Consider the following 26,883-nt stretch of genomic DNA (forward strand, 5'->3'; position numbering starts at 1 on the left):
AAACTGTATAATCAAACATTTACATTTTAATTATTGTTGTAATTGAATGATTCAAACTTCCATTTAGTCAATCATACTTTTATTGTGATGCTTTTTAAATTTTTAATGAAAGACTTTTACATAGCAGAGTATTTTTAAAGAGTGGTATTGCTACTCTAAGTAGAATATAGTTCTTCCACCCCTGGTTACCTGTAGGGAGGCCAGTGATCCTCTCTCCATGAGCTCCATGACCACACCAAGCTGTGTTGCCCAACCAGAGTTGGGGGGTTGACCCTTGAAGACCCCTCGGACACGAATAACATGCGGGCTGCTTGCTTCTTGCATCATCTTGATCTCACGCAGCAAAGACTTATTGGTCCTGTGTGTGTTTCTTTGCATAATTAGTGATTCACTCAACTTCATGTAACTGTAAACAGAAAACTCTTTGTAAGCACTTACCCGTCATCAAGACAAAGCAGTTTAATGGCCACGTCACAGGCCCACTGACGATGCCTGGCTTTGTAGACTTGTCCGAAACCTCCGGAGCCAATCAGCTTCCAGCCCTCAAGGCTGGAGTCTTCAATAAACTGTTCCATAGTTCACTAGAGGAGCAAATTATTCATGACAATGAAACCTTTACAGGTCAAAAGAATGAAATGCATTGTACCTCTGAAATAAAGAGGATCTTGCCACTCAGTCAGGGAGGCTGGTCCAATAACTGGATGTGACAGAGCCTCAAGTCAAATTAAACATCAAACTGATTTGAGTTGGAAAGATGAACAGAGAAGAAACTTCAAGTCAGCTACTGAAGCCATGGGGTGTTTTATTTATGGCTGTGTCCTCTGTATGTTACAAAAACGTCTTGTGTCACGGTGAGACATGTAAATTTCCCGCCCCTTATGGCACGCTGTTCCATGCAAACAAAAACTTTGCAATTTGGCATAGTGAAGATTTTGATCTGCTGCTGACCCAAACTGAGAAGAATCTTTGAAGCCTCTAGGAGGAGCTGTGAAAAGTTCAATACCTGTTAATGACATGTTGTCTCATGACCTATTACATCATCGTTCGAGCTATCGACTATTTCTTCACAGTTAAGGGTCACTTTAGTCAGAGGATTATACCAACCAAACAGAGACAAATCAGATGAAACCCCAAGGAGGATTTCTTTTTTTTTAATTACATAAAATACATTAAAAACACAAATTCAAAATGGCCAACTTCCAGTTGTTAATTGGAAATATGTCTGAAATGATGAAAGCATTGTGGGTACTATATCTTGTCAATATTGGAGAAACTATGTCCAAAATAAGGCAATCGACTTCCTAGGGGGTGCTAAACATGTGTGATCTGAACATTGAGCAGCTGACAGACAGCGAGTGAAGGAGAGAGATGATGATGTCACACAGACTGATGATGTCACACAGACGACCAGCGATGTGTGCTCAGAACAGATTATTGATCTGAAAGTTATCATCCCTTAAATCATATATAAGTCCATACATTTTGTACAAGGTTGAAGCTGCAGGGTAGTACCCTGAGCATTTAAACGGACCAAACGAGTTAGGTGTGAAAACAACATAAAAATCCACCTGCCGAGTCAGCAGAGAGAGACTGGAGAATCACACAACATAAGAGACAGCAAGGGTCATAACAAGGCCCACAGTTACCAGGAAACAACATTTTTCAAATATATATTTTAAATCAGCCAATCATCATGAAGAAACCTTTCTACTGTCCAGTTAAACAGCGACACAGCACAATGTGATCAAAGTGATCCTGATCATCAGACATTAACAGATTCCTCTGGTAAGATTCTCACCTGCTGAACTCACTTCAGGTTGATTTACGGACTCTTTCCACCTTCATGTGTCGAGGAAACACTGGGAGAGACGAAGCTGCTCATTTCTTTCTCGTCTGTCCGGGTGTCTGCGTGCAACTGATCTGAGGATGCTGTCACACCTTTATAACTTCAGTTCAAGTCTTAAAAAAACACATCAGTGACGTCAAAACTTGTCCAACAGGTGGTAGTCAGCCAATCACATTCTTCTGCAGTGATTTCCCACCTACATTTCAAAACACATTAAACAATAGGGAAACTTTAAAAAATCTCTGCACTGGCATGTTTAAATACAATTTTCTGAGCAGCAGCTTGTAAAAGTTAACACCATCTACAATCAATGAGTGTGAACCGGGCAAATAACCTAAAACATCAGACAATAAATCAGTCTAGAAAATACAAACTCTGCATATCTGAATATTTCATGCTGTCACAAACATACCATCATCAAACTAAATGACTCGTATCAAACTCAATGTTCAAATACAGCTAACAGGAGACACTGGAGCAGCTGATCCTGGACCAGTATAATTAAAGACATGAAATAAGGTCAATGGACAATGTGTCTCAGGACAGTATATGATATGAGAATTTTGTATAAAAAGCCCCCCAAAAATGTGTTTTATAAAGGCCTTAATTGGAATATTGCACTAAAATGATCACAAAGTGAGTTATATCAAGGATCAGATTTATTTAAGAACAAATTTGGAACCTAAATTGAAAATACGTCTGAAATAATGAAAACAAAGCGTGTAACAAATGTTGTGAATATCAAAGCAACTATGTCCAAATTATAGCCTTCCACTTATTAGGGGACGCTTTGAAGCCACTAAACAAGCATGAATTAAATTGCTGTAAAATCTTGCAATATTCACAGGTTTTGTGGGGTTTTGAAGTATAGCAAGGGCAACAAAAATGCATATATCAATATATCAGCGAAATAATTACCAGGTTGAACATGGCTGCAAAGTTTTGCGAGTTTTTGTAGATTCTAAAGTCCTCAAACGTGTTTGTAAAATGCAAATGAATGCAATCCAAGATAGCTGATTCCTGTTGGGCGACAGGAAAGAGCAATGATCCTATTAAATTTCGCGAACATTGAAGGAACTTTATCCCAAACCAAAATATGCCTTTAGGGACGCTATGGAGCCTGCTGGTCACACCCAAAACATAATCACTGCAGAACTTTACAATTTACAGTTTTGACGTCTGTGCCAATTTTCGTGACTTTTCGAGATTCTCAAACTTCACAAAAATATGATTGTGCAGCAGAACAATAATTATCTCTACACAAATAATAAGATCCACAGGCTGCTCAGTGTTAGGGCACAAATTATAAATTCATGTTTTCACTTCCTTTAGGGCCTTAACGGCTGATGGCAGCCACTAAGTCCCCTCCCACCCTGGGCTGGCTCTCCATCTAGAAACGGTTTTAAAGCCTCTGGGACAGCTGAGACCTGAACTCAGAGTCGGCGCCAGAGCAGATCTATTGGAGGGGCATTGGGTCATCGGTGGGGGGGCACTGCCATTTGAGAAATATTTTAACGCAGTGGCGACATAGTCCAACACAGCAGAAATGTTGATCAAAAACGAAATACGTTTTTCTTTATTATTATTAATTATTTCATTGGCGAATTTCGGTTTGTTGTTGTTAATTTCCATATCATGACACCACGTAGCAGATCTAACTTGATTTACTCCACTTAATTGGGAACGCACCGCGCGCAGGAGAGAGACAAAGAGAGTGGCAGATTCCAGCCCTCTCACCAATCTGAATTTAAAAATAGACAGAGTTAGATCTGCTGCGTGGTGGCATGATATGGAAATTAACAACAAAATAAATTATTATAAATATAAAAGAATTATTTGTACGTTGTTACATTCCTCCACTGCAGATAGCTAGGTGGCTACCATGGTCATAAATCACTTTTAATTCCAAACAGAAATGTTAATTTCCATATAGTGCCACCACGTAGCAGATATATATAACTTTACTTACTCCACTTAATTGGGAACGCACTACCACGCGCAGGAGAGAGACAAAGAGAGTGGCAGATTCCAGCTGGCTTGTCATTGTGTATCTCCTTTTTAATATAAGAAACTTTGAAAAGGAAATCATGAAAGCAACAAAGACGAGGCTATAGGGTCAGTGTATATTTTGGTCATTCGATTTTCATTTCACAAACAGGTATTAAAAAACAAAAAACTAATGGTTATTTGATTTGATCAAGGGCAGGGTGTGGGGCACCACATAGCAATTCCTCGGATACTTTAATACACATCATGCAGAGATACTCGGATACTTTAATACACATCATGCAGAGATACTCGGATACTTTACTCAGGTTCAAATACTACAGATACTTTACTACACTACTGCTTTTCTGCTGCTCTGTCTGATGAACAACACTATATATGGTATAAACTATAAGTCAAAGCTTAAGCAAACCATCTGTGCGTTGAGTCTTTCTTTGTGCGGTCAGCACCTATGTGTCTCGCCCGGAGAACTTTTAACCACTTCCTCAATGACTGCACACAGCTCTTTAGCAATGAGCAGAACACCATCAAACTGACATTCTTATTTGACACATGCAGCTTTAAGCATTAACTGTCAGTATTTAATGCTATTATTTCTACACAGCCAATCACATTCTTCTACTGTGATTTCCCACCTACATTTCAAAACACATTAAACAAACAAACAAAATATCTGCACTGGCATGTTTAAATTTTCTTAGCAACAGCATGTCAAAGTTAACACCATCTACAATCAATGAGTGTGAACCGGGCAAATAACCTAAAACATCAGACAATAAATCAGTCTAGAAAATACAAACTCTGCATATCTGAATATTTCATGCTGTCACAAACATACCATCATCAAACTAAATGACTCGTATCAAACTCAATGTTCAAATACAGCTAACAGGAGACACTGTTGTGAATACCAAAGCAACTATGTCTAAATTATAGCCTTCCACTTATTAGGGGGTATTTGTTGTTGCTATTACACAACTTTAGTTTGTAGTTACGTAAATTACTATGGACAAAACATATATTTATATATACAGTATATATAAAGAAAATATTGATTTGTGTGAAATCACTCAAATGTGACTGTGGTGACTGTTGGTAATGCAGACTGTAGTTAGTTTTGCACATGTGGCTTCAGTTGTGACCACTGTTGTTTAGCAATCGGAAAAAAACTGTGTGTGTGTGTGTGTGTGTGTCTGTCTGTCTGTCTGTCTGTCTGTCTGTGTGTGTGTGTGTGTGTGTGTGTGTGTGTGTGTGTGTGAGAGAGAGAGAGCAATGCGTGTATCAAATGTTGTGAATATCAAAGCAACTATGTCCAAGTTATAGCCTTCCATTTATTAGGGGGCTCTATCCCAGTAAGCACACATATGTCGGCACGACGTATGCAATTGATCGCTTCGTCTGCAATTGATTGCGGGTCATAAAGAAGAATAATGAAGCATCGTTTATTGAGCGTCTGGAGGTCTTATTATGATCGCAATCTATACATCGCAGCGACGTATTAACTATGTCGGAACGATGTATTAAAAGTTCCTCAGTTGTTCGCGGGTCATTTGAAAGCATCGTTTAATGAGCGTCTGGACATCTTTACTACACACACTGTTGATGTGATGGACAGTGAATCTGAATTCTGCCCAGCAACTTTTAATGTGTTAGAGTGCTATTTTCTATAATAATCTGAACTTGTGTAAATTATCTTTGAGTAGCCATATGTCTTCACGTAGTAGACAATGGCAAAATAAATCAGAATGTTTTTTTGGTGAAGTGTCCCTTTGAATCATTTTTAATCATGTTAATGAGGAGTAGGCCTATGTAATAATTTATATTTATATTCACAAACAGTAGCCTATTGAATTTAATTTTCAAACCCTTTACCCTATTTATATTAGAATGAAACAGACAAATAATTGTTGACGCTTTAAGTTGTGTTCTATTGAAAGGATCTAGCTACATGCTAACGAGAGCTCGACTCGGCGGAAGCATAAATACTTCAGCGCGGAAGGATACATGAGTGAATCGACAGTGATCCAACTGTCAGTCTCCGTCAGTGTCGATCAAAGTCGGGAGGATGGCGCCTGGACATTTAGCAACGGAGGATTTAATCACGGGCTTACTTCGTTTTGGAATAAAGGTCACTGAAGAGGAGCGAAGTAAATTCAAAGGTAAATTATGTGCATTTTTAATCTGTGTTTGTGGTGTTAATATTCAAAGTTGGAAGTTAACTTTACCGTTAGCACTAGCCAAGTTCATACTCTGTCAACATTAGCTAGCTACACTCGACACTGATGATTGCCATTATTAACGTTAACAGGTTAGTTAGTTAAAACATTAGCAGTATTATGTCCCATATTGCCATTCTACATGTTACGACATGGTACTTAGCTAGCTAACGGTACTTAGCTACAGTTGACCATCGAGATAGCTAACTAACATTAACGTTAGCTATAAAACTACTGCGTCAGAGGAGAAAAAAACGTTTTTGCCGCCGAAAAGTCTTTTCTTCTGACTTACGTTAACTCTAGCTATAAAACGTTAGCTGGACTGCGTCAGAGGAGAACGATAAAAAGCGTCTTTGCCGCCTAAAAGTCTTTTGTTCTTAAATATATGTTAATGGTAAAGCAAAGCCATTTGGGCGGAATGTGGCTATCGGTAGCCAGTGAGGGTTTGAAATGATGATGTATTCTTTATTTTGTCGTCAAACTGTCTTAGAACATTTTCGTAAAACCATGTAATGTTAACGTTAATTAACCTACAAAGACTAACGTCAAGTTACAACACCAGTCACGTTAACGTTAACTGACAGAACCGACCAACGGTTAACCAACGGTTAACCTCCCTTTCGAGTAGCTAGCTAAGCTTAACATTTAACGTTAGCTAGCTAGCTGCTGTTTTCAAAATAACCCGATTATTATCATTAATAAAAAAGTAAGATAGGCCTAACGTTACGTTATATTAATATAATGTGTGTGTGTGTGTGTGAGAGAGAGAGAGAGAGAGAGAGAGAGACACTTTTCCACCGTCTCTAATGAGGTACGCCTAAATACTTTTTTTTTTTTTTTTTTAAAGATTATTTTTTTGGGCATTTTAGGCCTTTAATAGACAGGACAGCTGAAGACATGAAAGGAAATGACATGCAGCAAAGGGCCGCACGTCGGAGTCAAACCCACGGCCGCTGCGTCGAGGAGTAAACCTCTATGGGCGCCCGCTCTACCAACTGAGCTATCTGGGCACCCTACTTTGTGTTTTTATATGGATATTAGGTCCGGACCAAACGGAGGATGATAGAGAAGCGTGATTGCATAATGTGCCTTTTAAATGTGTAACGTCACATTATGCTGTTACCACAGTGGTGGTTAACATTGCTGTTTTTCTTTTCTGTATTGTACGTTAGATAATGAAGTTGACGGAGAAGCAGTGGACTATGGATTGACTGAGAGGATGGTTTCATACCTCTTTGAAGGATCGTTTAAGAAGCAAGCCAAATTCAACCGATTTGGAAAGAAACCGTGACACTAACCGTTGAGCCTGTCCCGGTACATTCAGAGAAGGCTACAGTGGAATCAAGGTACCGGTAACAGTAATGTTATGTGATTGTTATAACATTAGGCCCAAGTAGAACCATGGAAAATAACTCTATAATCTCATAGACATATAAATAATATAAAATGTAAAGGTTACTACTGAAGAAGTTTTTATCTGGATCTGAATTCACCTGGCTCCGGTAGTTTATGTAGTGTAACATTATGCATTAGGGTGTACACACTGTAATGCATAATCTTGCACAGTCTTTGTAGTCCGAACGCAGGGGTAGAATGTAACTAAGTACATTTACTCCAGTACTGTACTTCAGTCTAAATGTTGAGGTACTTGTACTTTACTTGAGTCTTTTCTTTTCATTCCACTTTCTACTTTTTACTCCACTACATTTATCTGTTCCAGCTTTAGTTACTAGTTACTTTAGTTACTCCACTACATTCATCTGTTACAGCTTTAGTTACTAGTTACTTTAGTTACTCCACTACATTCATCTGTTACAGATTCATCTGTTACAGTTACTAGTTACTTTACACATTAAGATTACTGCTCACAGAACACATGTAGTTTATAAAATCTGATGTTTGATTCTAAAGTAAACTGAGATGATTAGTCCATTAAACACACAACTGGTTGGATCCTTTACACTTTCTAACATGTTTTAATGTTTAACTACATTATCCTGATAATACTTACAGACTTTTGCTTAAGTAACATTTACACTGCAGGACTTTTACTGTAACAGTATTGTTACAGTATGGTTAATTTGCCATACATTTTAAGACTATTGTTTTATTGTAAGAGTCCATGCAGGGTTTGTCTACATGTTTTATTTCCTTATATTTGTGTTGGAGTTCATATTAAATTACTAAAGGCTCTCTTTGAAATTTAATTTTAAAATCCTATGATAATGTTGTGACATGTTTCCTGTTTGTTGTTTGTGCTGTGTTGCAGAATGAATATCTGCCGAAGATTTGAAGATGGCTTTAAGATCCTAGTACCCACAGTGCTTAGACTGACTCAAAGGAAATCTCCCCTTGCAGATCTGGCTTTGGAGGAAAGAGAAGATGTCCCTGGTAAGTGACTCACTGATCAGCCGTGGTCACCCCTAGTGTTGTGGAGCCATTTAAGCTTCATTTCTTTTCTATTTGTCTTCAGACAAGATAAGGCCTAACCAACCAAAATACACTGTACATTCACCTAATACACTTTCTTTTATTTTTTTACTTATTTTTCAGGGATTGATTTCAGAGCTGCAATCCTGCTGTTGCCGATCCTGTTCAGGGAGAAAAATGACATTCTCATCATACTTGGAGAGGTGTGTAATTTGCGTATACTTATTTTTTGTTTACATTACTTCACGCAGAGACTGGGAGAATTATATGCATCCCTTGGATGTCTTATTTCATAATACAAAGTTTCTAGCTGTCAATACTGGGCCTTGGTGTGGACATGGGGGAACGCAAAGCTAAATATGGAAAAAAAAAAATGCATGCACAGTAAGAAAGATCTCTGATTTCACAAAAAATGTTGTAGTCTTTTGATAGGCCATTAAATGATGGTTAAGGTTTTTACTTACCGGAGACATTTTTGTGTGTGTGTGTGTGTGTGTGTGTGTGTGTGTGTGTGTGTGTGTGTGTGTATATATATATATATATATATATATATATATATATATATATTTGAACAGTTGTTTTTTATGAATGTTTGTGGTAGATTTCTGCAATTTAACTGAGTGAATACTACTTTATGATCTCTTGCAGGATCAGCCTGGTTGTAGTGCTATCCTATTGCATGCAGAGGGAGTTTGAAAGACAACCGTTTATCTCGCCCCTCGGATTGAGCCCTGTCAATGGAGAGGTCCCAGACCCAACATCTTGATGTGGTCTGGCCAAGCCTCCAGGAAGAGCGCCGAATCTAAAAGCCACCATGGGCTTAGTGGATAACGGTGGTACTGCACCCCATGGCCCAGAAAGACTTTTCACATAGACTTTGCATGGCGAAAGAAACGTCTATATTTCAGCGGATAATTTGTTTTGGGGTATATCAACTTGCCAGCCCGAACACTGAAAGGGTCCTTGGTTAAAACGTTACGTTTTTAACATTTTTAACATTCACTAGAAGCGAATCCAGAATTATTACATTTTTTAAATATATATATTCCACTAAGTTAAACCAGTCTCTTATTCACTTGCTGTGCAGAAACCATTCTATACCATTTTACCTCTATAGAAAACTGAGAAGACTAGATAAAACAAAATAAATAGTATGATAATAATTTGAATCGAACGATTTTATTACAGCAGCAGTAATGAGGAACCCGGTCCTCCAGGCGCCGACGGAAGCGGAGGCCGAGAAGGCCATCAAAGAGTTTCTCCAGCTGGCACCTAATCGCCACCACCGCCGGCCAAGATAATTCTTTATTTTAATGTTTAATGTTTTAATATTTGTTAATGTTTTTTATGTTTATTGATTAATTATATAGTTCAAAATAAATGTTTGTTCAGCAAAAAGTGAGAAGTTTACTGGTCTTGTTTATACCAGCGATCCTACAGAGTGATTTAAGATGTTTTCAAGTAATTAGGTTAATAATTGTTTGTCATCTTCTAGACTATGATTTCTACAGATTAGACTGGTATTATTGGACTGTAGCTATAGTTTATTATAAAGTAGTAGTAGTTATAGCAGTAAAATGTTAATTAGGCCCCCTATCTAAAATATTCTCGGTGTACTAAGGTAAGTAATTTGTAATTTATTTTATCAACATTTAAAGAGTAAAGGTATGTTAGGATAACATATACGGTATATAGCGCCTGACATCTGCAGTCTGTATAAATGATATCTGGTGGATGTAGAGCCTGACATCTGTACTATGTATAACAGGAAGATGACCACATCTGTAAGATGTATAGCAGATGTTAGAACGATGTATATAAGCCTGCATCTCTACAATGTATTGCATACGTTAGAACGACGTATATAAGCCTACATCTCTACGATGTATTGCATACGTTAGAACGATGTATATAAGCCTACATCGCTACGATGTATTGCATACGTTAGAACGATGTATATTGCCTGCATCTCTACGACGTATGGCATACGTTAGAACGATGTATATATGTATACGTCGCGGAGAGAGCGGCTATATGTCGCTGAAACGTAGCGCAGCGACGTCGCGGGGACGTCGTGCCAGTGAGCAAACTACCAAAATACTACGTATCCCCGATGTATTTTGATTACATCGCCAATACGTCGCCGCGACGTATGTGTGCTTACTGGGATGAAGCCACTAAACAAGCATGCAATATTCACAGGTTTTGTGGGTTTTTCAAGCACGTATAGCAAGGGCAACAAAAATGCATTTATCAATATATCAATCAAAATAAGTACCAGGTTGAACATGGCTGCAAAGTTTTGCAAGCAATCCAAGATAGCTGATTCCTGTTGGGCGACAGGAAAGAGCATTGATCCTATTACATTTTGCCCCAAACTAAAATGTGCTTTTAGGGACGCTATGGAGCCTGCTGGCCACGCCCAAAACATAATCACTGCAGAACTTTACACTGTATGCCAGTTTTTATGTCTGTGCCAATTTTCGTGAGTTTTCAAGAATCCCAAACTTCACAAAAATATGATTGTGCAGCAGAACAATAATAATCTCTACACAAATAACAGGGTCCTCAGGCCGCTCAGGGTTAGGGCCCAAATTATAAATTCATGTTTTCACTTCCTTTAGGGCCCTGATGTCTGATGTTTGTTGCTATGCAAAAAAAGTACATATTTTGCCAATCATCGTCGTCAAATTGTATGGTTTGGGGGATCTGAAAATATCGCCCGTAGATTAGGCCTGGATGGAGACGTAGGGCGAGTGGTTTCCAGTGAAGAAGGACGTGTTGACATCGATGCCGTAGATCTGCCCTGGTACTCCCAGCTGGATGATGCACCAGTCGTGACCTTCCAGAAAGAGTAAGACAGAAAAACAAAAAGATTAAGATTTGGTGGTGTTGACCTAAAACAAAACAAACAAAGGTTTAATACATACATTTGTGTAAGTACACGTATGTACGTTCATTTCAAAGGTCCCATATCATGCTCATTTTCAGGTGCATATACTTGTCTTTTGGGTTTTCAGATACAGACCAGGTATTCGTTTTCTTCTTGTCTCCCATCCGTCCATCCACTTTCCAAACTCAGTAAAGGCAGAAGCGATGAACTGTGGTGACTCTCTCTGTACGAACACACACTCATTACATGCAGGGATGCACCGAATCCAGGATTCGGCTTTGGATTCGGCCGAATATTGGGTTCTGGTTTCTGCTGAACCTTAGAATTTTTTCCCACCGAACCGAAACCCTACGCTTGCACTCCGCGCGCTATGCTGGTCGACATAATGACGGCGCCGTTGATTACGGGAAGGTGTTTACGTAGGTGGAGTGTTCAATGCAGTAGGCTGTGAGAAAGTGGAAATGGAACTGATGAGCAGAAAAAGTGTAGTTTGGCAGTACTTTCAGTCAAAAGAAGGCCATTCAAGTCCAGCTACATGTTCAATCTGTAATGCTGATTAGTCTGGTGGTGGCGAGGACCCTAAACTATACACAACATCACCGCTGTTACAACATCTGGTATCAAACATCTGGAAGAATACGAGTTGTGATGAAGGAATCTACAGACAGCAGCCAGAATGCAGCAACTTCAGGTACGGCAAAGGAAGGACAGTCACTGTTTACTTCATTAATGAGTTTACTGTGTTCATGGACTGAGGATGGGACGAGGATTCAGCAGAATCTCAACCAGGGGATTCAGGATTCAAAAAAATCTGGATTCAGTGCATCCCTAATTACATGTTGGGAGACTCAGACTTGGCAGACTTATATGTTAAGATTAAAGTTAACATATAAGTCTGGTGATATGTTTCTTAATTTTTTTTAATTGTACATACACTTTCCTGCTTCCCCAAAATACCAGACCGTCCATACCAAGAAAACAACTGTATAGGTTGATTGTGCAAGCAGCAATTACAACCTATGTTTACGTTTGTTGTTAGGCAACCCCCATTTGAGAACCACAGGTTTAAAGTGACAGTAATGAATCCTATGTGCAGCTGAACCACGTTGTCCTGTAACTGATGTGAAGAATCAGTTGTACCTTCAGCAGGTTGGCAGCCGGAGCGAACCATTCGTCTGTCGCAAAAATAACCTGAAAGAGCAACAACAGAACACAATTTCACTTTATATGAATGAAAGAACAAAAACCAGACCTGAAAATATGAACAATACAGCATCCAAATGTAATGTAAACGCTGTATTCAGCAATATTTTTAAGGAATAGTTCACCATTTCCCCCCCACGTTGAACCCAAAGTTACGCCCTTGGTGGTGACTCACCTTCCCACCGACCGCCTCACACGCCAGATCATTAAACTGCAGGAAGTCCGGTTCAGCTGCTGTCTTCACGGCTGCTCTCCTCTCTGCCATATTGAGAATTTATTAAAGTTTCTACCGAAAAGTGAACAGACAATTTGCTGCAGTTGCCCGCTCTGCTGATGCCTGATGAATCTGTCAGACTGCTTCTGTGCTGAGGGACAAAGTTCAGTCAGAGACGGCAGGCTGTTTATTTAGACAGGGAGGGGTCACTGACTTCATGGAGAAACATCTGCTTCACATCACAGGACAAAGTGAACTAACTGGAGAGATTGACTTTGACCTTTAATCTCCCTTATCTCCCTCTCCCAAAATATATGACACACTTTTAAACAACACACACACACACACACACACACCTTGGAGCTGATATGCAGCACAGCACTTATTTAAAAATAAAATACGTCACTTTTAAAGCTGGTTCGCCAGTTACTTCCGTTATATCTTTACAAGCAATGTAGAGTATTAAAAGCTATTTTTTTAAACAGAGTCCGGCGCAGTGCTGCTCACTCCACATAAAACACTACATTACATCACTTCCAGCAAACTTCACAGATAACAATGAGGGAGAAAGAGCACCACAGATATGTTACTGTAACCCTATGGCAAAGGAATATGAAAAAACATAAAACATGGAAAACAGCAAAAGGAGTGGCTATTGTCACAAAACAAACAGCCTGCAAAGGATTGTAAACCAAAGCAAAAGGAAGTGCAGGCTTCGTCAAAATTGGCAGCAAAGGATCAAAAGGATAAGGAAAAAGCACAAGTTTTGCAAACTGATGCAACAATTACTTTGGAAAATCAGGGAAACCTAAACCAAAATCTAATGCATCAACACAATGGACAAATATCATCAGGAGATGTTGCGGCTATTATGCAGAAGCAGAATTAAATAACAGCGGCACGCCATGTGAGGCTGGTTAAGACCTGGTGTGAGTGTAAGTGTGGATTTAATTTGAATATTAGCACATGAACAAAAAATAAAGCCTTCAGATGTGTCTGATGATAGACTGCTGCTGTGTTGTGTCTTTTTCTCTCGGAAGGAACGCACGGTTCTTACTGTATGTTTAAACTAAACACAGCATGAAGAGAAAATTAACCTGCATTACTTCAAGTTCATCTCATCAAGGTAATCAACTTCTGTCTGTTCATTATTTTACAATAAATGGGAACATCACCCAAAGATAATTCACTGTTTTGGACATTGTCTCATTCACTCACCTCCACCAGTTATATGCATGACTTACCAGAGAATTAAGGCTAAAGACGGAAACGATCTGAAGAGAAAGGGGCGTTGTGTTCTCACTTTTTATTCCGCGTTTAGACAAGCGTTTTGGGGGGGAAATCTGTGTGCATATGGTAACACAAAAGTGTGTCTGGACAGACGAGGAGGTGGAGTTATTGCTCCAAACAATGCACACACACACACACACACACACATATGTGGCGCACACTCACGGCACACACATACACAAAAACACACGGCACACATATACACACACACACACATTCGCATAGTGCGTTTTTCCCCTTTAGACGGGAACGTGACAGTGGAGTGTTTTTAAGATTTCCACTCTGGAGGATGGTTTCACTTTTTTGCATTTTTAAGCCCCAAAAACGTCGTCGCTGTCTAAACAAAAGTCACATCTGATAAAATATTTTGTCGTTTTCACCCGCGAGCATATTTGTGTAAACAGGGCCTAACGCTTTAACATTCATGTTGTCCTCGGCTCAAATTTGACCCGTTTTCAAAGTTTTTATTTTAGACATTTCTGTTTCCCAAAGTAACATGAATACCTGGATGTCTGGCTTCCATAGAATATTCTTCGGAGGTAAAATGAATTACTTTCATTGAATTTTGGGTTTTATTCAATTTTATAGCATTTGAGAAAAATGTTACAATGGTTTCAAAACAGTATCCGGACTAAACTTTGACATAAACTAGTCTGTGATTCATTCAATATGCTCTGATCTTAACTATTAGTCAAAATAATTCATAATTTCTGCTTTTTTTTAAAATTAAAACATTATGTATAATGTCATATACATTTAGTTTATTAACCATGAATTAAAAAAGCGATGAAAAAGCGAAAGCTAATCGTTGAGAAAAGCAACAAAAAAAATTGTCTATTTTGACCCGGAAGGACAACAAGTTCGTGGTCAACAGGAAGATGACTGAAGGCTTTTCGGATATTTGATTTGCAGGGACAGTGTAGATAGAGGGTGAAGGTAGGAGGAGGTGTAGGCAGAGGAAGTCCAACGCCCCAGTTGTTGCAGGGAGGTAGATAAAATGCCTTGGTTGGCAGCTGATGTAGCACCATATCATAAAAGAATGCCCTGAATAATGCTGAAGAATGTGTATGTATGGAGTCACATTAGACCATACTATGGATCAACGGCAGTGATAGGAATAATGGCGTTAGAAATAACAGCGTTACTTTTTTTCAGTAACGAGTAATCTAATTGATTACTCTTCCCATCTTAATAACGGCATTATCGTTACTGCCAAAAAATGCGGCACGTTACTATATTTGAAGCTGTTTTTTTCATCAGACCAACTAGATCTCTGAGTCTGAGCCGAGAGGCAAATACTTTTTTTTTACTGTTCTTCCTTGGTTAGTGGGCAGTGCACGACACAAGCGCATAAATGCTGACGATTGGCTGAGGTTGAGTTAAATGTCATGGTTAGCCAATCAGAGGTAGAGTTGGGCGGGTGTTCGAAAGCACGCATAGTCAGACACACAACGAACAACACAAGCGAGTCAGTCAACCAGAGAGAGAGACAGGTATGGAGTTATGAAATCAAGGAGAGGGTTAACTTTTCCTGCTCCAGATTTCCCACCGTGGTCAGAAAGAACAGGGGAGACACTTTGTTTCTCTTACTATATGACTCTAGAGTCACTACTCACTCTGAAGCTAACCGCCGTCACTCTCTCACTTCTCCCTCGCTCTATCACCACAAGTATAAAGATCAGGCTACTTACGTTATTTGCACTACAAATAGTGTATATATTTCTTATTTATTTTTGGTATAGTGCTTAACAAGCATAATTTAATCGTCGTGGCCTGTTGAGGTGTTGTCTTATTTGTATCGATCCACTATATTAATATCTACATACTTGGCATTTGATTGGAGGTTAGTCTCACTTTGTCCCACAGCAACATTAAAATAGTTTAGATTTGTGTACATTGTTTCTGTTAATAATGTATTAAGTGTCCATTTCATTATAATATTCAGATTTATCATAAATAATTGAACATGCACATGTATTTTAAGTTCCATTAAAGAGGGAGGTGGAGATGGGGTCACATTTGAGCATTTAAAAATGTACTTGAAAGTAACGCAATAGTTACTTTCTGAAGTAACTAGTTACTTTCATAATTTGTAACTCAGTAACTAATTTAGTTACTTTTTGGAAGAAGTAACTAGTAACTGTAACTAATTACTTTTTAAAATTAACTTGCCCAACAATGATCAACGGAAGTACATATCCAGGATAAAGCCTGAAATCTGGTGCCGGATGTCTGCTCTATGTGTGCTGTTCTTAAACTCTGTTCTCTTCAGGAAACAACAAACTTTGAGCTAGCAAGAAAGTTTGGATGGTGCAACAAGGCAGGTCTGCTTGGTTCTTTCAGAGAATGATGGTAAAGATTCACAAAGAATATGTTTAGGACATTTCCTCTCTAACTGGGAGGTTTTGGGACTGATTGGTGGGATTGCTGTGGGCGAAGTACACACAGAGATACACTGGTAAGAGCCAATGAGGTTTAACCATGCATCCATGTATGCTGCGTTATTGACTTTAGACCAGGTTTTTGTTGGTCAATGGCGGGATCACTTTCCGCTGCCTCAAGTTAGCAATACGCCCAGAATGCACCTGAACACACCTCCATATAAGACCAGCACGCCCATGGGCGCACAGATGGGCGCAGGTGCATTTGCTATTTAAACGACGTGGGCGCTGGATGGGAAATTAACAACTGCGTCGGTCTTAAACTAGCAAAGACACTTGCGTCGGGCTTTGCGCTGCGCCGGGTGCAAGATAGGGCCCTAGGCATATTTTTAGATATATTCATGACATTGTATCATAAAAACTGTCCAATGAACCAATACAGTAAGAAATCAAATTCTCTAGATAGGCACTGGATCAGAAAGGGATTGCTAAATGCCTGCAGGTAAAAAGAATACCCTAGAGAATTTATAAAATATAGAAATAAAGATACAGAAACTAAATATAAAAGATATAAAATAAATTAACTGATAATATTAGGAAATGTAAGAAAAAGTATTATAATACTATATTTGAAATGAACAAAAACAACATAAAGGGTACACGTAATATATTAAATAAAATGAATAGAAATAGAACAACTATCACTAGCTACACCGATCATTTCACTGACAAAGGTATGACAATCACTTATGTGAATGAGGTGGTTGAGGTGTTTAATAATTTCTTTGTTAGGGTGTGACCCAAACTAGCAAGAGAAATTAACTCTCCAGAAGATAGAGGTGTTAAACAATACTACAGAGAAAGTAATCCAAGTACAATTTTTTGAGAGATGTTGACAGATATGAAATCATTGATATTGTTAAGTTAAAGAGTAAATAAATCTATGGATTGGAATGGTATAGACATGACTCGTATTAAGAAAATAATGTCTGGTATTGTAGTCCCTCTAATCTACATTTGCAACTGATCAATCAAAATCATCTCTTTTTCAAGTAAAAGGAAAAATGAAAACATATTTTACTATAGGCCACTGTCCTTACTTTCCCAGTTTTCAAAAATACTTGAAAAACGTTTTGTTGTACTGTTACACAGTTTCATTGAAAAGCATCAGCTGTTGATGGACAGTCAGTATGGGTTCAGAACAAATCAATCAACTTCTATGGTCTTAATGGAATGAATTGGAGACTTGACAACCACAAGTATGCAATGGTGTTTTTTTATAGATTTGAAGAAAGCATTTAACCGCTGTTAATCGCTGTTTATTGAAAAACAATAGATAAAAAACACTTTCATAAGGGTATGGACATTTCAAAAAGGGTGGGACCCAAAAAGCATTTTGCTTGTTCATACTCCTTTTCGGACAAAAGTATTTATTTAAAGGGGTGATTAAGTGATTGTATAGGTTATTTTACACTGTTCTTTAAGGTCTCCTAATAGGGTATGTAACATTGGTTGGGCTGAAAATTGCCCGAATGCTATTTTATTAGGTCCTTAACTACCCTGTGAATATGGCTCTATTTGGAACAAGAGCTTTTCTTCCAAATATGGTATGCTCATGAATATTTAGATGAGCTGCGCGCTGATTGGTTTGAGCGAACCCCATAGAAACACATTGGAGATGAGACAGCAGGTCTCATATTTCAGACACTGCAAAGTTATACATTGTTTGTCGGGCTATTTCATTATTAAATTCACTTCTGAGACTTTTTTAAGCGAGAAATCAACTATATAAAGCTCAAATATGGGCCGTTTTACGAAAATTGATGGCTAATTGCAGATTTGGTAAGACGTGTCGTACTTTAGCTAGGAGCTCCACACAGTCTGACGTGGCAACCTCCATACCCAGTGAAAGTCACCGTTTCCCTGGGTACTGGACTACTGGAATACTCTGGGCTCCGTGGAGCTCCGTGGAGCTCCGCGGAGCTGGCTGGCTGCCAGCTGCCGGCATAACTAGAGTAGCTGTGTTTACAGTTACAAGCCACTTATATAACATCTACCCCAAGGTCTTATAAAGCTAACACTGGTGTCCGATTTCAATTTAATGCATTTTTGTGAACATTAGGGGTTTCGTTAGTTGCTACTGTCCCTTCAATCCTACATGTACAGATCGCGGCTAGTTAGCTTCATTTTCAGCGTAATTAGAGTATATTTACAGTTTGAATTTCGTCACACCACTTATATAACATCTACCCCAATGTCTTATAAAGCTAACAATGGTGTCCGATTTCAATTTAATTAATTTTTGTGAACTTTAGGGGTTTCGTTAGGTGCTGATGAGCGATGTGGCAGTTACCGAGGCTTCGTATCACTTTGTATTTTAAAAGCCAACTCCTTTTATACCTTCCCCTTGTTAACCCTTGCGTCTACTATGCCCTCTTCTGCCATACATTAACACCAGTTATTATCAGCGGAGTGGATGTTTTGGCCTATATTAAAAGGAGTTATTTTAGATACTTCCCTGTCTTTTTATTTTTTATGGAGACACACACACCCGTATTAAAGGGCCCTCGCCCGGGTCAGGGAACCCGGAGGCGAGGCAAGAGGCTTTGGTTAACAACCTAGATGTCCCCTAATCACGGGCGTTTTAACCTCCTATACAGAAAAAGTACTGCCCGAGGGGAGCTTCACAACCAAATGATTTTCATTAATACTCACGGTTTTAAGGCCGTTCCTCACGGATTCACCAAAGGTTCAAATCTGCTGGAAATGCAGTCCCCGATGAGATGGTAGGAGGCCTGACTGTCACAATCGATCCCCGCCGGGTTGCAACTCACCGAGCTGTTAAAGAGGAGTCTGAACCGGCCCCCGTAAGGGTGTCCCCCGGCTGTACAGCAGGGGTGGAGGAAAAAGAGAAAAAGTCTTCCAAAAAAGCACAAAAATCTTTACAAGAGTTTTTGGTTCCTTAACTCAATCTTGAGTTCAGGTATTTTTATTTTATTTGAAGCAAAAAGTCTAAAAAGCGAACAAGCTAAATTGAAATGAAAAATGAAAAGAAAATGTCCCTAAGTCCCTAACAGAGTAAATTCAATGAATGCTGAGTATGGAAGTCCTTCAGGTACAAAATGCCCCAAAAAAAGAACAACCAACCCGTGCCTGTCGGCGAGTTACCTCTATTTACACATACATTGACAAGTTCACTCCCCTCGTCTCAGCATGGGTTGTCTCACCACTTCATGTGGCCTTATATGGTAATATCTTTTAATGCATATACAGGTTATAACACGTGCAGAAAGGCTTTACATGTGCCATGGTAGATATCCTATACATTACAGCCGTTCACGGTTACATAAGAACAGAACAGGAACTCAGCGCTCCACCCATGACCTCTACACAAACCTTTCCCCTGCTGCCTCACACTCCGTCAGGCAGTCACAAAGTAATCCACACATTTATCAATTTCAATTTGGCAAATTTGCAAATATAATAACATTAGCAGCATAGTTATCAGCATGATTACATTTCTAAAGCAGCAATGCAGATTTAAACATTTGGCTTTTTTATACGCAGTCCATCTCCCTTCCCTCATACAGAATATGCAGCTGGGAGCCAACAGTTTTGTGGTCGGCCAACTTCCTCTTACACTGCTCTACCCAAACTGTCAGTTCTCATCACTTTTTCTCTGCAGCACACTATTCGCCCCGTCATAAATGCAATACAAATCAATATGTTTTCAAGTACTCACACAAATTAATATATTTTTAGCTGTTTTTGGGTTAATACATTCTATGCAATAATATAGCTGTTAGATTGTCCCTTCAATCCTATGTGTACAGATCGCAGCTAGTTAGCTTCATTTTTGGCGTAATTAGAGTATATTTACATTTTCAATTTCGTCACTCCACTTATATAACATCTACCCCAAGGTCTTATAAAGCTAACAATGGTGTCCGATTTCAATTTAATGCATTTTTGTGAACATTAGGGGTTTCGTTAGCTGCGACTGTCCCTTCAATCCTATGTGTACAGATCGCAGCTAGTTAGCTTCATTTTTGGCGTAATTACAGTATATTTACAGTTTAAATTTCGTCACGCCACTTATATAACATCTACCCCAAGGTCTTATAAAGCTAACAATGGTGTCCGATTTCAATTTAATGCATTTTTGTGAATTTCAGAGGAATTCTAAGAGGAGGCTAGCTAGCTCTCATTGATAGAGCTCCATCCAGCCGCAGGCTCTATGAATGAGACTCGCGGACAAGAGGTGTTTATTTCCCCGATTGTTTGTTTAAATAACTCAACACATTATAATTACACACATTATAAGATTAACTGGAACCTGCGGTAAGAGATTGCTGGTGTAACAAGCTCGCTGACTGCGCTCACACACACCGGCCATTTGGCAGGAAGAGGGGAGCTGCAGGCCCTGGAGCTCTGTCAGGGCAGCGGCGTTTGGTAGTCCATTAACCCAGAAAACGGTGACTTTGCGCGGGTATGGAGTGCCGTGGGCTGCCAGCCGTGACAGAGCTCCATCTACCTCACAGCAGGCCGGGGTCTGTGAAGGAAGGCAGGCCGGGCGGCGAGGCAGCAACACAGGCAGCACCGGCCGCTGAACTCCGACAAAATTTGCAATTAGACATCAATTTTCATAAAACGGCCCATATTTGACCTCTACATATTTGATTTCTCGCATAAAAAAGTCTCAGAAGTGAATTTAGTGGTAAAATAGCAGATGAACAATGTATACAATTTCTGAGATCTGCGCGACCTATTCAGAAAACTAAGCTGACCTCAGATCAGTGGTGTAGCCTATGTAAATGTTTGGACGTGACAAAGATAGAGACTAGAGCCAAATGAGCCGTTTTCAGAGGCAGTTTTAAATTGTGAGATTTGCAGAGGAAAGAGGTGTCAATGGGATTTTGAGGTTCTATGTATGTCCTAGTTACCCACTAAACATTCATTATTCAACTATGACAAGGTAACATCGGTTTTGCATTCAATATTTAGCTCATTCTTGCTTTTTATTAAAGTGAAATATTTTGTGTATGTACTTTAAGTTTTTTGTTTATTTGTTGTTGGTCGAAATAAAACTTCATTCATTCATGGTCTCTGATAACTTCTGCGCTAGTTCGTTCTGATACATATTCTCTAAAACTATTTTGGTGACTTTAGTTGTGTCTTTGCCGTAGGTCTGGAACATTGTATTCACTGTTTTCACCCTGTTTTCATTCTCCAGTTTACTCTTTGGGATTGCAGGGAAGTCATTTAGGACTCCCTGCAGGTGCCACTTGAATTCTTCAAAGTCGTCGGCTCCCAAATCTTCTAAAATTCCCAAGACAACTTTTCGAGGGTTCTCCATCTTTCGTCCCTGCAAAGATCCAAAAGATACCAAAAACATCATCACCCTATGGAACTTTTTGTTTGTTTAAAAAAATTGGTATCAAAACATTGATTTTGAAGATTGTTATGATAAAATTGTTTCAAGTAGAAACCGAAAAATGTTGATTTGGAAATCTGTGTTTACACAAATAACAAATTCTGGAGCAGTTTGTGAAGTGCTCAGTAAAAATGTGTTCATGGGGACAATAACATTTCTGGAATAGAACTCTGACCTTAAAGTGACTATATGTAACTTTTTAATGTTTAATGTTTCTGTCATTTTTCATGCAATGGTCTGAAATAACCTGTAACTGTCATGGACAGCTGTCCTGGGGGTGTTTGTTTTGTCTGTTTTCCCTCTCCCCCCTTTTCTTTTCCCTGTTTGTGTGTCTGTCTGGCCGGAGGAGCGGAATCTAGGTCAAGGGGCGTGGCCGGGCGAGCGACCTACCTGCACGGCTGCTGGCTATTCTTCATCACCGCCGCTCAGCTGTGACAGATTCTCTTAATTACAGCTGCAGCTTTTTATCCATGTTGGAATCTGCATTCGGCGCCAGATCGTTTCGTTTACCATAGTGGTAACTTGGCTCTCAGCTATTCCTCGTAATATTCTAGTGAGTGTTTTGCCTGTGTTTGTTCCTCGAGCTCAGTACTCATCTGTTCCCTCTGCTCTTGCTTCAGACTGCATCTACCCCTGCTCGCCGTTTGCCGCTGTACTCCAGCCCTCGCCTCTCAGCCGTGCCACTCTCTGCCTGGATCCCTGTGAGCTTTCGGACACGACATCCTTCTTCGTCCGCTGCAATCCTGACCTCGTCGCCAGCGCTGCAAGCTGACCTTCCATTGTTGTTTTCTGTTGTGATCATTTATTAAAGACACTAAAAACTTTTCTCTTTGAGTTCGTGTTGTGTGCCTCTGTGTTCTGGGTCTTAGTCAAAGCCGTAACAGTAACAGCAAACAAGACTAACAGTGAAAAGAACACTATTTTTATACAGTTTTTAGTAATGCCTCTGCCCGGTTCAGATTTTTCCCGTAAAGTCACAGAATGATTCGCGGCAGGTAGATGGTGCTACAGTCACACATTCTGTAAATGATTCAAAACCAACCCCAAATTGGCCCTCAGGTATGTAATATGTCTATTTCATTCAGAAAATACTTTACAATGTGCAATGTGCTTGTACATCAGTAGCCAACGTTAAATTACGTCCACTAATAATACATGTGCCTACGAAATTTTGTATATCTATGTGAAACGTACCACAAGGGCTACTTTGTTGAAATTTTGTAATGCTGGTTGTAATGGTTGTAACACTAAATACAACCATTTTCACCACTTCTGACGTGTATGTGAAGGTTTTACGACTTTTGAGGACTTAATAATAATTCCTTCCATCACAGTAGGGTCATCACACCGGTTGGTACTCGTGTTCAGGGGTTAGGTCCTAAATAATTTCAATCTCAGTTTAGATGGACACACAGTAAATCCCAAATTAGATAAATTAATTATCTTTAATGTGTGTAAAGTAAAAAAAAAAAAAAACTAGCCTGGCTCTGTCCAAAGATAACAAAATCTGCCTACCAGCCCCTACAAAGCTCACTTAACATGTTATGTTTTGTGAGTCATTCTTCTGGGTTAAGAGGAACTAAGCCTTTCTGTGAAGCTAATTGAAAAATCATTCCTGAGTGTTGAAGACCAGTGAATGTCTCTGTATAAGAGTCTCAGCAGGCTGCAGCGATTGTTGGAAACTCACCTGAATTGGTTGGGGACCTTTCCGAATGTTATCAACAACGTCCACTTCTTCAAAATGGGCACTCTCTGAAACAAAGACCAAATAAAATGATGTAAGATGTGAAAACTAATGCTGTAAATGTTTTCTTTAAAACAATTTCTAAACATGGCTCAATCAAACTCAGTGAAACTACTTCTTGATCATGGAAGTAAAATAATTTAACTTTAAGTTCCTATTGCCATCAAGATATGTGTCATCTAGCCTTGCTCTTGTACAGATTCAACAAGATATAACTTGTTTATTAGTGAGATTTAGAGGTGATCGCAGATTTCGTTGCCTTTTGGACGGAGCCAGGCTAGTTGTTTTGCTAAGCTAAGCTATAAAGCAAATAAAGGTTTATATCAGACATAATTGTCAACTCGTTACACTCTGTTTCCATCTTCTGTCAGAAATTTCCTTCACTGACCGATGTCTGTGTGGGAGGGGAAGTTGATTTCCCTAACTCATTTCTGGTCTGAGCTAGCTAACTTCCGGTTTAGCACTATGATTTTTAGTGAATACTATATTGCCATAGTCTTGAGCCATACAATGCTTTGATATGATTTAATTCATTGAAACATTGTCTTGTGATGTGTGAGTCAGATGGCAGGACTTGGTTTATTGAACTGGAAAGGAATACTTGATGCCTGCTCAGCTGGACTAGTCATTCATCTTTTGACCAATAGTGATTTGGCATGTCAAATCACACACCTGGTGGGCCTTAGTATCGTGTGTGTGTGTGTGTGTGTGTGTGTGTGTGTGTGTGTGTGTGTGTGTGTGTGTGTGTGTGTGGAGTCTGTCTGGTGGGGCAAAGGTTCTATCAGCTGCCTGCAGTTTGCTGGTTGTCAATAGATTTTTTATCGCCTCCTTTGGAGGGCGTGGGTGTTATGGGGTGGAGGGGGGCCCTTGAGCTTCAGTACCCAGAGGCCCCTGGGGATACTAATCTGGCCTTGCCTATGACGTTAGCACAAGTTAAACTAACTTGGCTGTGATTTGCCAGAGAGCTCAGTGCCAAGAGTATGTACGCAAAGTAAACGCTAAAGAGACAGGTAAAGAGATGTGGCTACTCACGGTATGCCAGATGGCCAGTACACCACTGGAGCCAATTAAAAACAAAGTGCCAGCAACTGCTTTACAACAGCATTAGTCACACCCATGGCTTTGATTGGCTGATTGGCTCGATTCTTTTTTATTTATTTTGAAAAAGCTGTTTCATGTCACAATGCTGGCTGAATCAGTTAAATTAGTGGGGTGGATTAAAAGGTCTGAACCCAGACAATAGTAATATGTAAGTACAGACCTGAAGCCTGAGCAGTTTGAATTCTTTGAAACTGCTCTTTCATTCCCTTGTCTTCCTTTTCCTTTTGGTCCTAGAAAGTCAAAGAGAAAGAGCCTGTTCTTTAGATAGCTTAAAAAACTTTCACAGAATTGAATTGCTTTTGTTATGATTCTCAAATGCAAATTCTCTGCACACAAATGTGTATCATCCGTTCATTCATTTATTTCATTTAAATCAAAAAACAAAGAAATACAATCAAATTGTTATACTTTAACTGGGCATCAAAAAAGGAAGGCCCTAATATATTTCAATCTCAATTTAGATGGATACACAGTAATTAAATTATGACTTTTAAAACCCCAATTCATACCTTATTTTTGTGAATACCCAATAACTGTATGTCAGTGCCGTGTATGGTCCTTCTCATTGTGGAGAATATCTTAAATGCAGTGATGCACAGTAAAAAAAACCACATAGGAAATATGTCTGAAATGATGAAAGCATTGTGGGTACTATATCTTGTCAATATTGGAGAAACTATGTCCGAAATAAAGTATTCCACTTCCTAGGGGGTGCTAAACATGTGTGATCAAAACCACTGTAAAGTCTCGCAATGCTTACAGGTTTTGATGTGTGCACGTGTGAACTTTTGTTGATTTTTTTCAAGTATAGCAAGGTCAAGAAAAATGCATGTGTCAATATATCACTCAAAATGATTACTAATTTGAACATTGCTGCAAAGATTTGTGCGTTTTTGTGCATCCTAAAGTCATCAAACAGAATGCAAATTAATGCATGAAATCCAAGATAGCTGACTTCCTGTTGGGAGACAGGAGAGAGCAATGATCCCATCGAATTTCATGAACATACAAGGAATATTATCCCAAACCAAAGTGTGCTTATGGGGAGGCCATGTAGTCCACTGGCCACGCCCAAAACCTAATCACTGCAGAACTTTACAACTTATGCCAGTTCTGACGACTGTAACAACAATCATTATTCATTGAGCATCCAAAGCTTCTCAAAAATATGATTGTTCATTAGAATATTAATAATATCTACAAAAGCAATTTGGATGTGGATGGAGGTGATACTAAATAAAGTACCTGTTGGCAGGTACCAGGGACTTCTTATCATAATGGAAAACTAAAAAAGGCGAGGCAAGGCAAGGCGAGGTGAGGCAAAGCGAAGCGAGTCAGGGCGAGTAGAGCAGGTACTGTGTGATGGAAAAATGCCATAACAGTAAAAAAAAATCAAGTTCAGGCTCAGCCAAGTTGAGCCAATCTGTCGGACCAGTTCAGACATGTCCCAGCATTTTTTTACTGATGACTTGAACTCAGATCACAATCAAACTGCTGTTGGTTCTACTTCAGAAACACAAAGAACTTTACATGTAAATCTTTCTAAAATCATTGTTCTTCAAATCAAAAAGAAATTCTACAACATTTTTCAAAGACATATTTTAAATCAGCCAATCATCATGAAGAAACCTTTCTACTGTCCAGTTAAACAGTGACACAGCACAATGTGATCAACGTGATCCTGATCATCAGACATTAACAGATTCCTCTGGTAAGATTCTCACCTTCTGAACTCTCTCCAGGTTTATTTACAGACTCTTTCCACCTTCATGCGTCGAGGAAACACTGGGAGAGACGAAGCTGCTCATTTCTTCCTCGTCTGTCAAGGTGTCTGTGTGCAACTGATCTGAGAATGAAAAAAAAATACATCAGTGACGTCAAAACTTGTCCAACAGGTGGTAGTCAGCCAATCACATTATCTGCAGTGATTTCCCACCTACATTTCAAAACACATTAAACAATAAGGAAACTTTAAAACATCTCTGCACCGGCATGTTTAAATAAAATGTTCTGAGCAGCAGCTTGTAAAAGTTAACACCATCTACAATCAAAATAATGAGTGTGAACCGGGCAAATAACCTAAAACATCAGACAATAAATCAGTCTAGAAAATACAAACTCTGC

The 26,883-nt window shown here is 39.2% G+C and overlaps 2 protein-coding genes and 3 long non-coding RNA genes across 5 annotated transcripts in view; 3 read left to right on the forward strand and 2 right to left on the reverse strand.

Moving 5' to 3' along the window:
* LOC116061885 (NLR family CARD domain-containing protein 3-like) overlaps positions 1-26,883 on the forward strand; it is a 181,199-nt gene that overhangs the window by 139,716 nt on the left and 14,600 nt on the right. The gene's annotated exons all lie outside the window — the stretch shown is intronic.
* LOC118492941 overlaps positions 1-26,883 on the forward strand; it is a 48,647-nt gene that overhangs the window by 18,315 nt on the left and 3,449 nt on the right. The window lies entirely within an intron of this gene.
* LOC116061855 lies at positions 591-26,573 on the reverse strand. Its single transcript, XR_004895838.1, has 3 exons — positions 26,484-26,573; positions 1,799-2,042; positions 591-736 (listed from the first exon to the last, which is right to left on the reverse strand). It is a non-coding gene; the product is annotated as an uncharacterized LOC116061855 (long non-coding RNA).
* Positions 5,749-8,860, forward strand: LOC118493814. The gene is made up of 4 exons (XR_004895835.1): positions 5,749-6,012; positions 7,242-7,415; positions 8,339-8,460; positions 8,623-8,860. It is a non-coding gene; the product is annotated as an uncharacterized LOC118493814 (long non-coding RNA).
* On the reverse strand, positions 11,127-12,976 carry LOC116061602 (allantoicase-like). The gene is made up of 4 exons (XM_031315900.2): positions 12,771-12,976; positions 12,533-12,583; positions 11,528-11,615; positions 11,127-11,341 (listed from the first exon to the last, which is right to left on the reverse strand). The coding sequence occupies exons 1-4, from the start codon at positions 12,858-12,860 to the stop codon at positions 11,229-11,231; spliced, it is 342 nt and encodes a 113-aa protein (XP_031171760.2). The 5' UTR covers positions 12,861-12,976; the 3' UTR covers positions 11,127-11,228.

The sequence above is a fragment of the Sander lucioperca genome, chromosome 19, assembly GCF_008315115.2.
Source record: "Sander lucioperca isolate FBNREF2018 chromosome 19, SLUC_FBN_1.2, whole genome shotgun sequence".
In the NCBI taxonomy this organism is placed as follows: Eukaryota; Metazoa; Chordata; class Actinopteri; order Perciformes; family Percidae; genus Sander; species Sander lucioperca.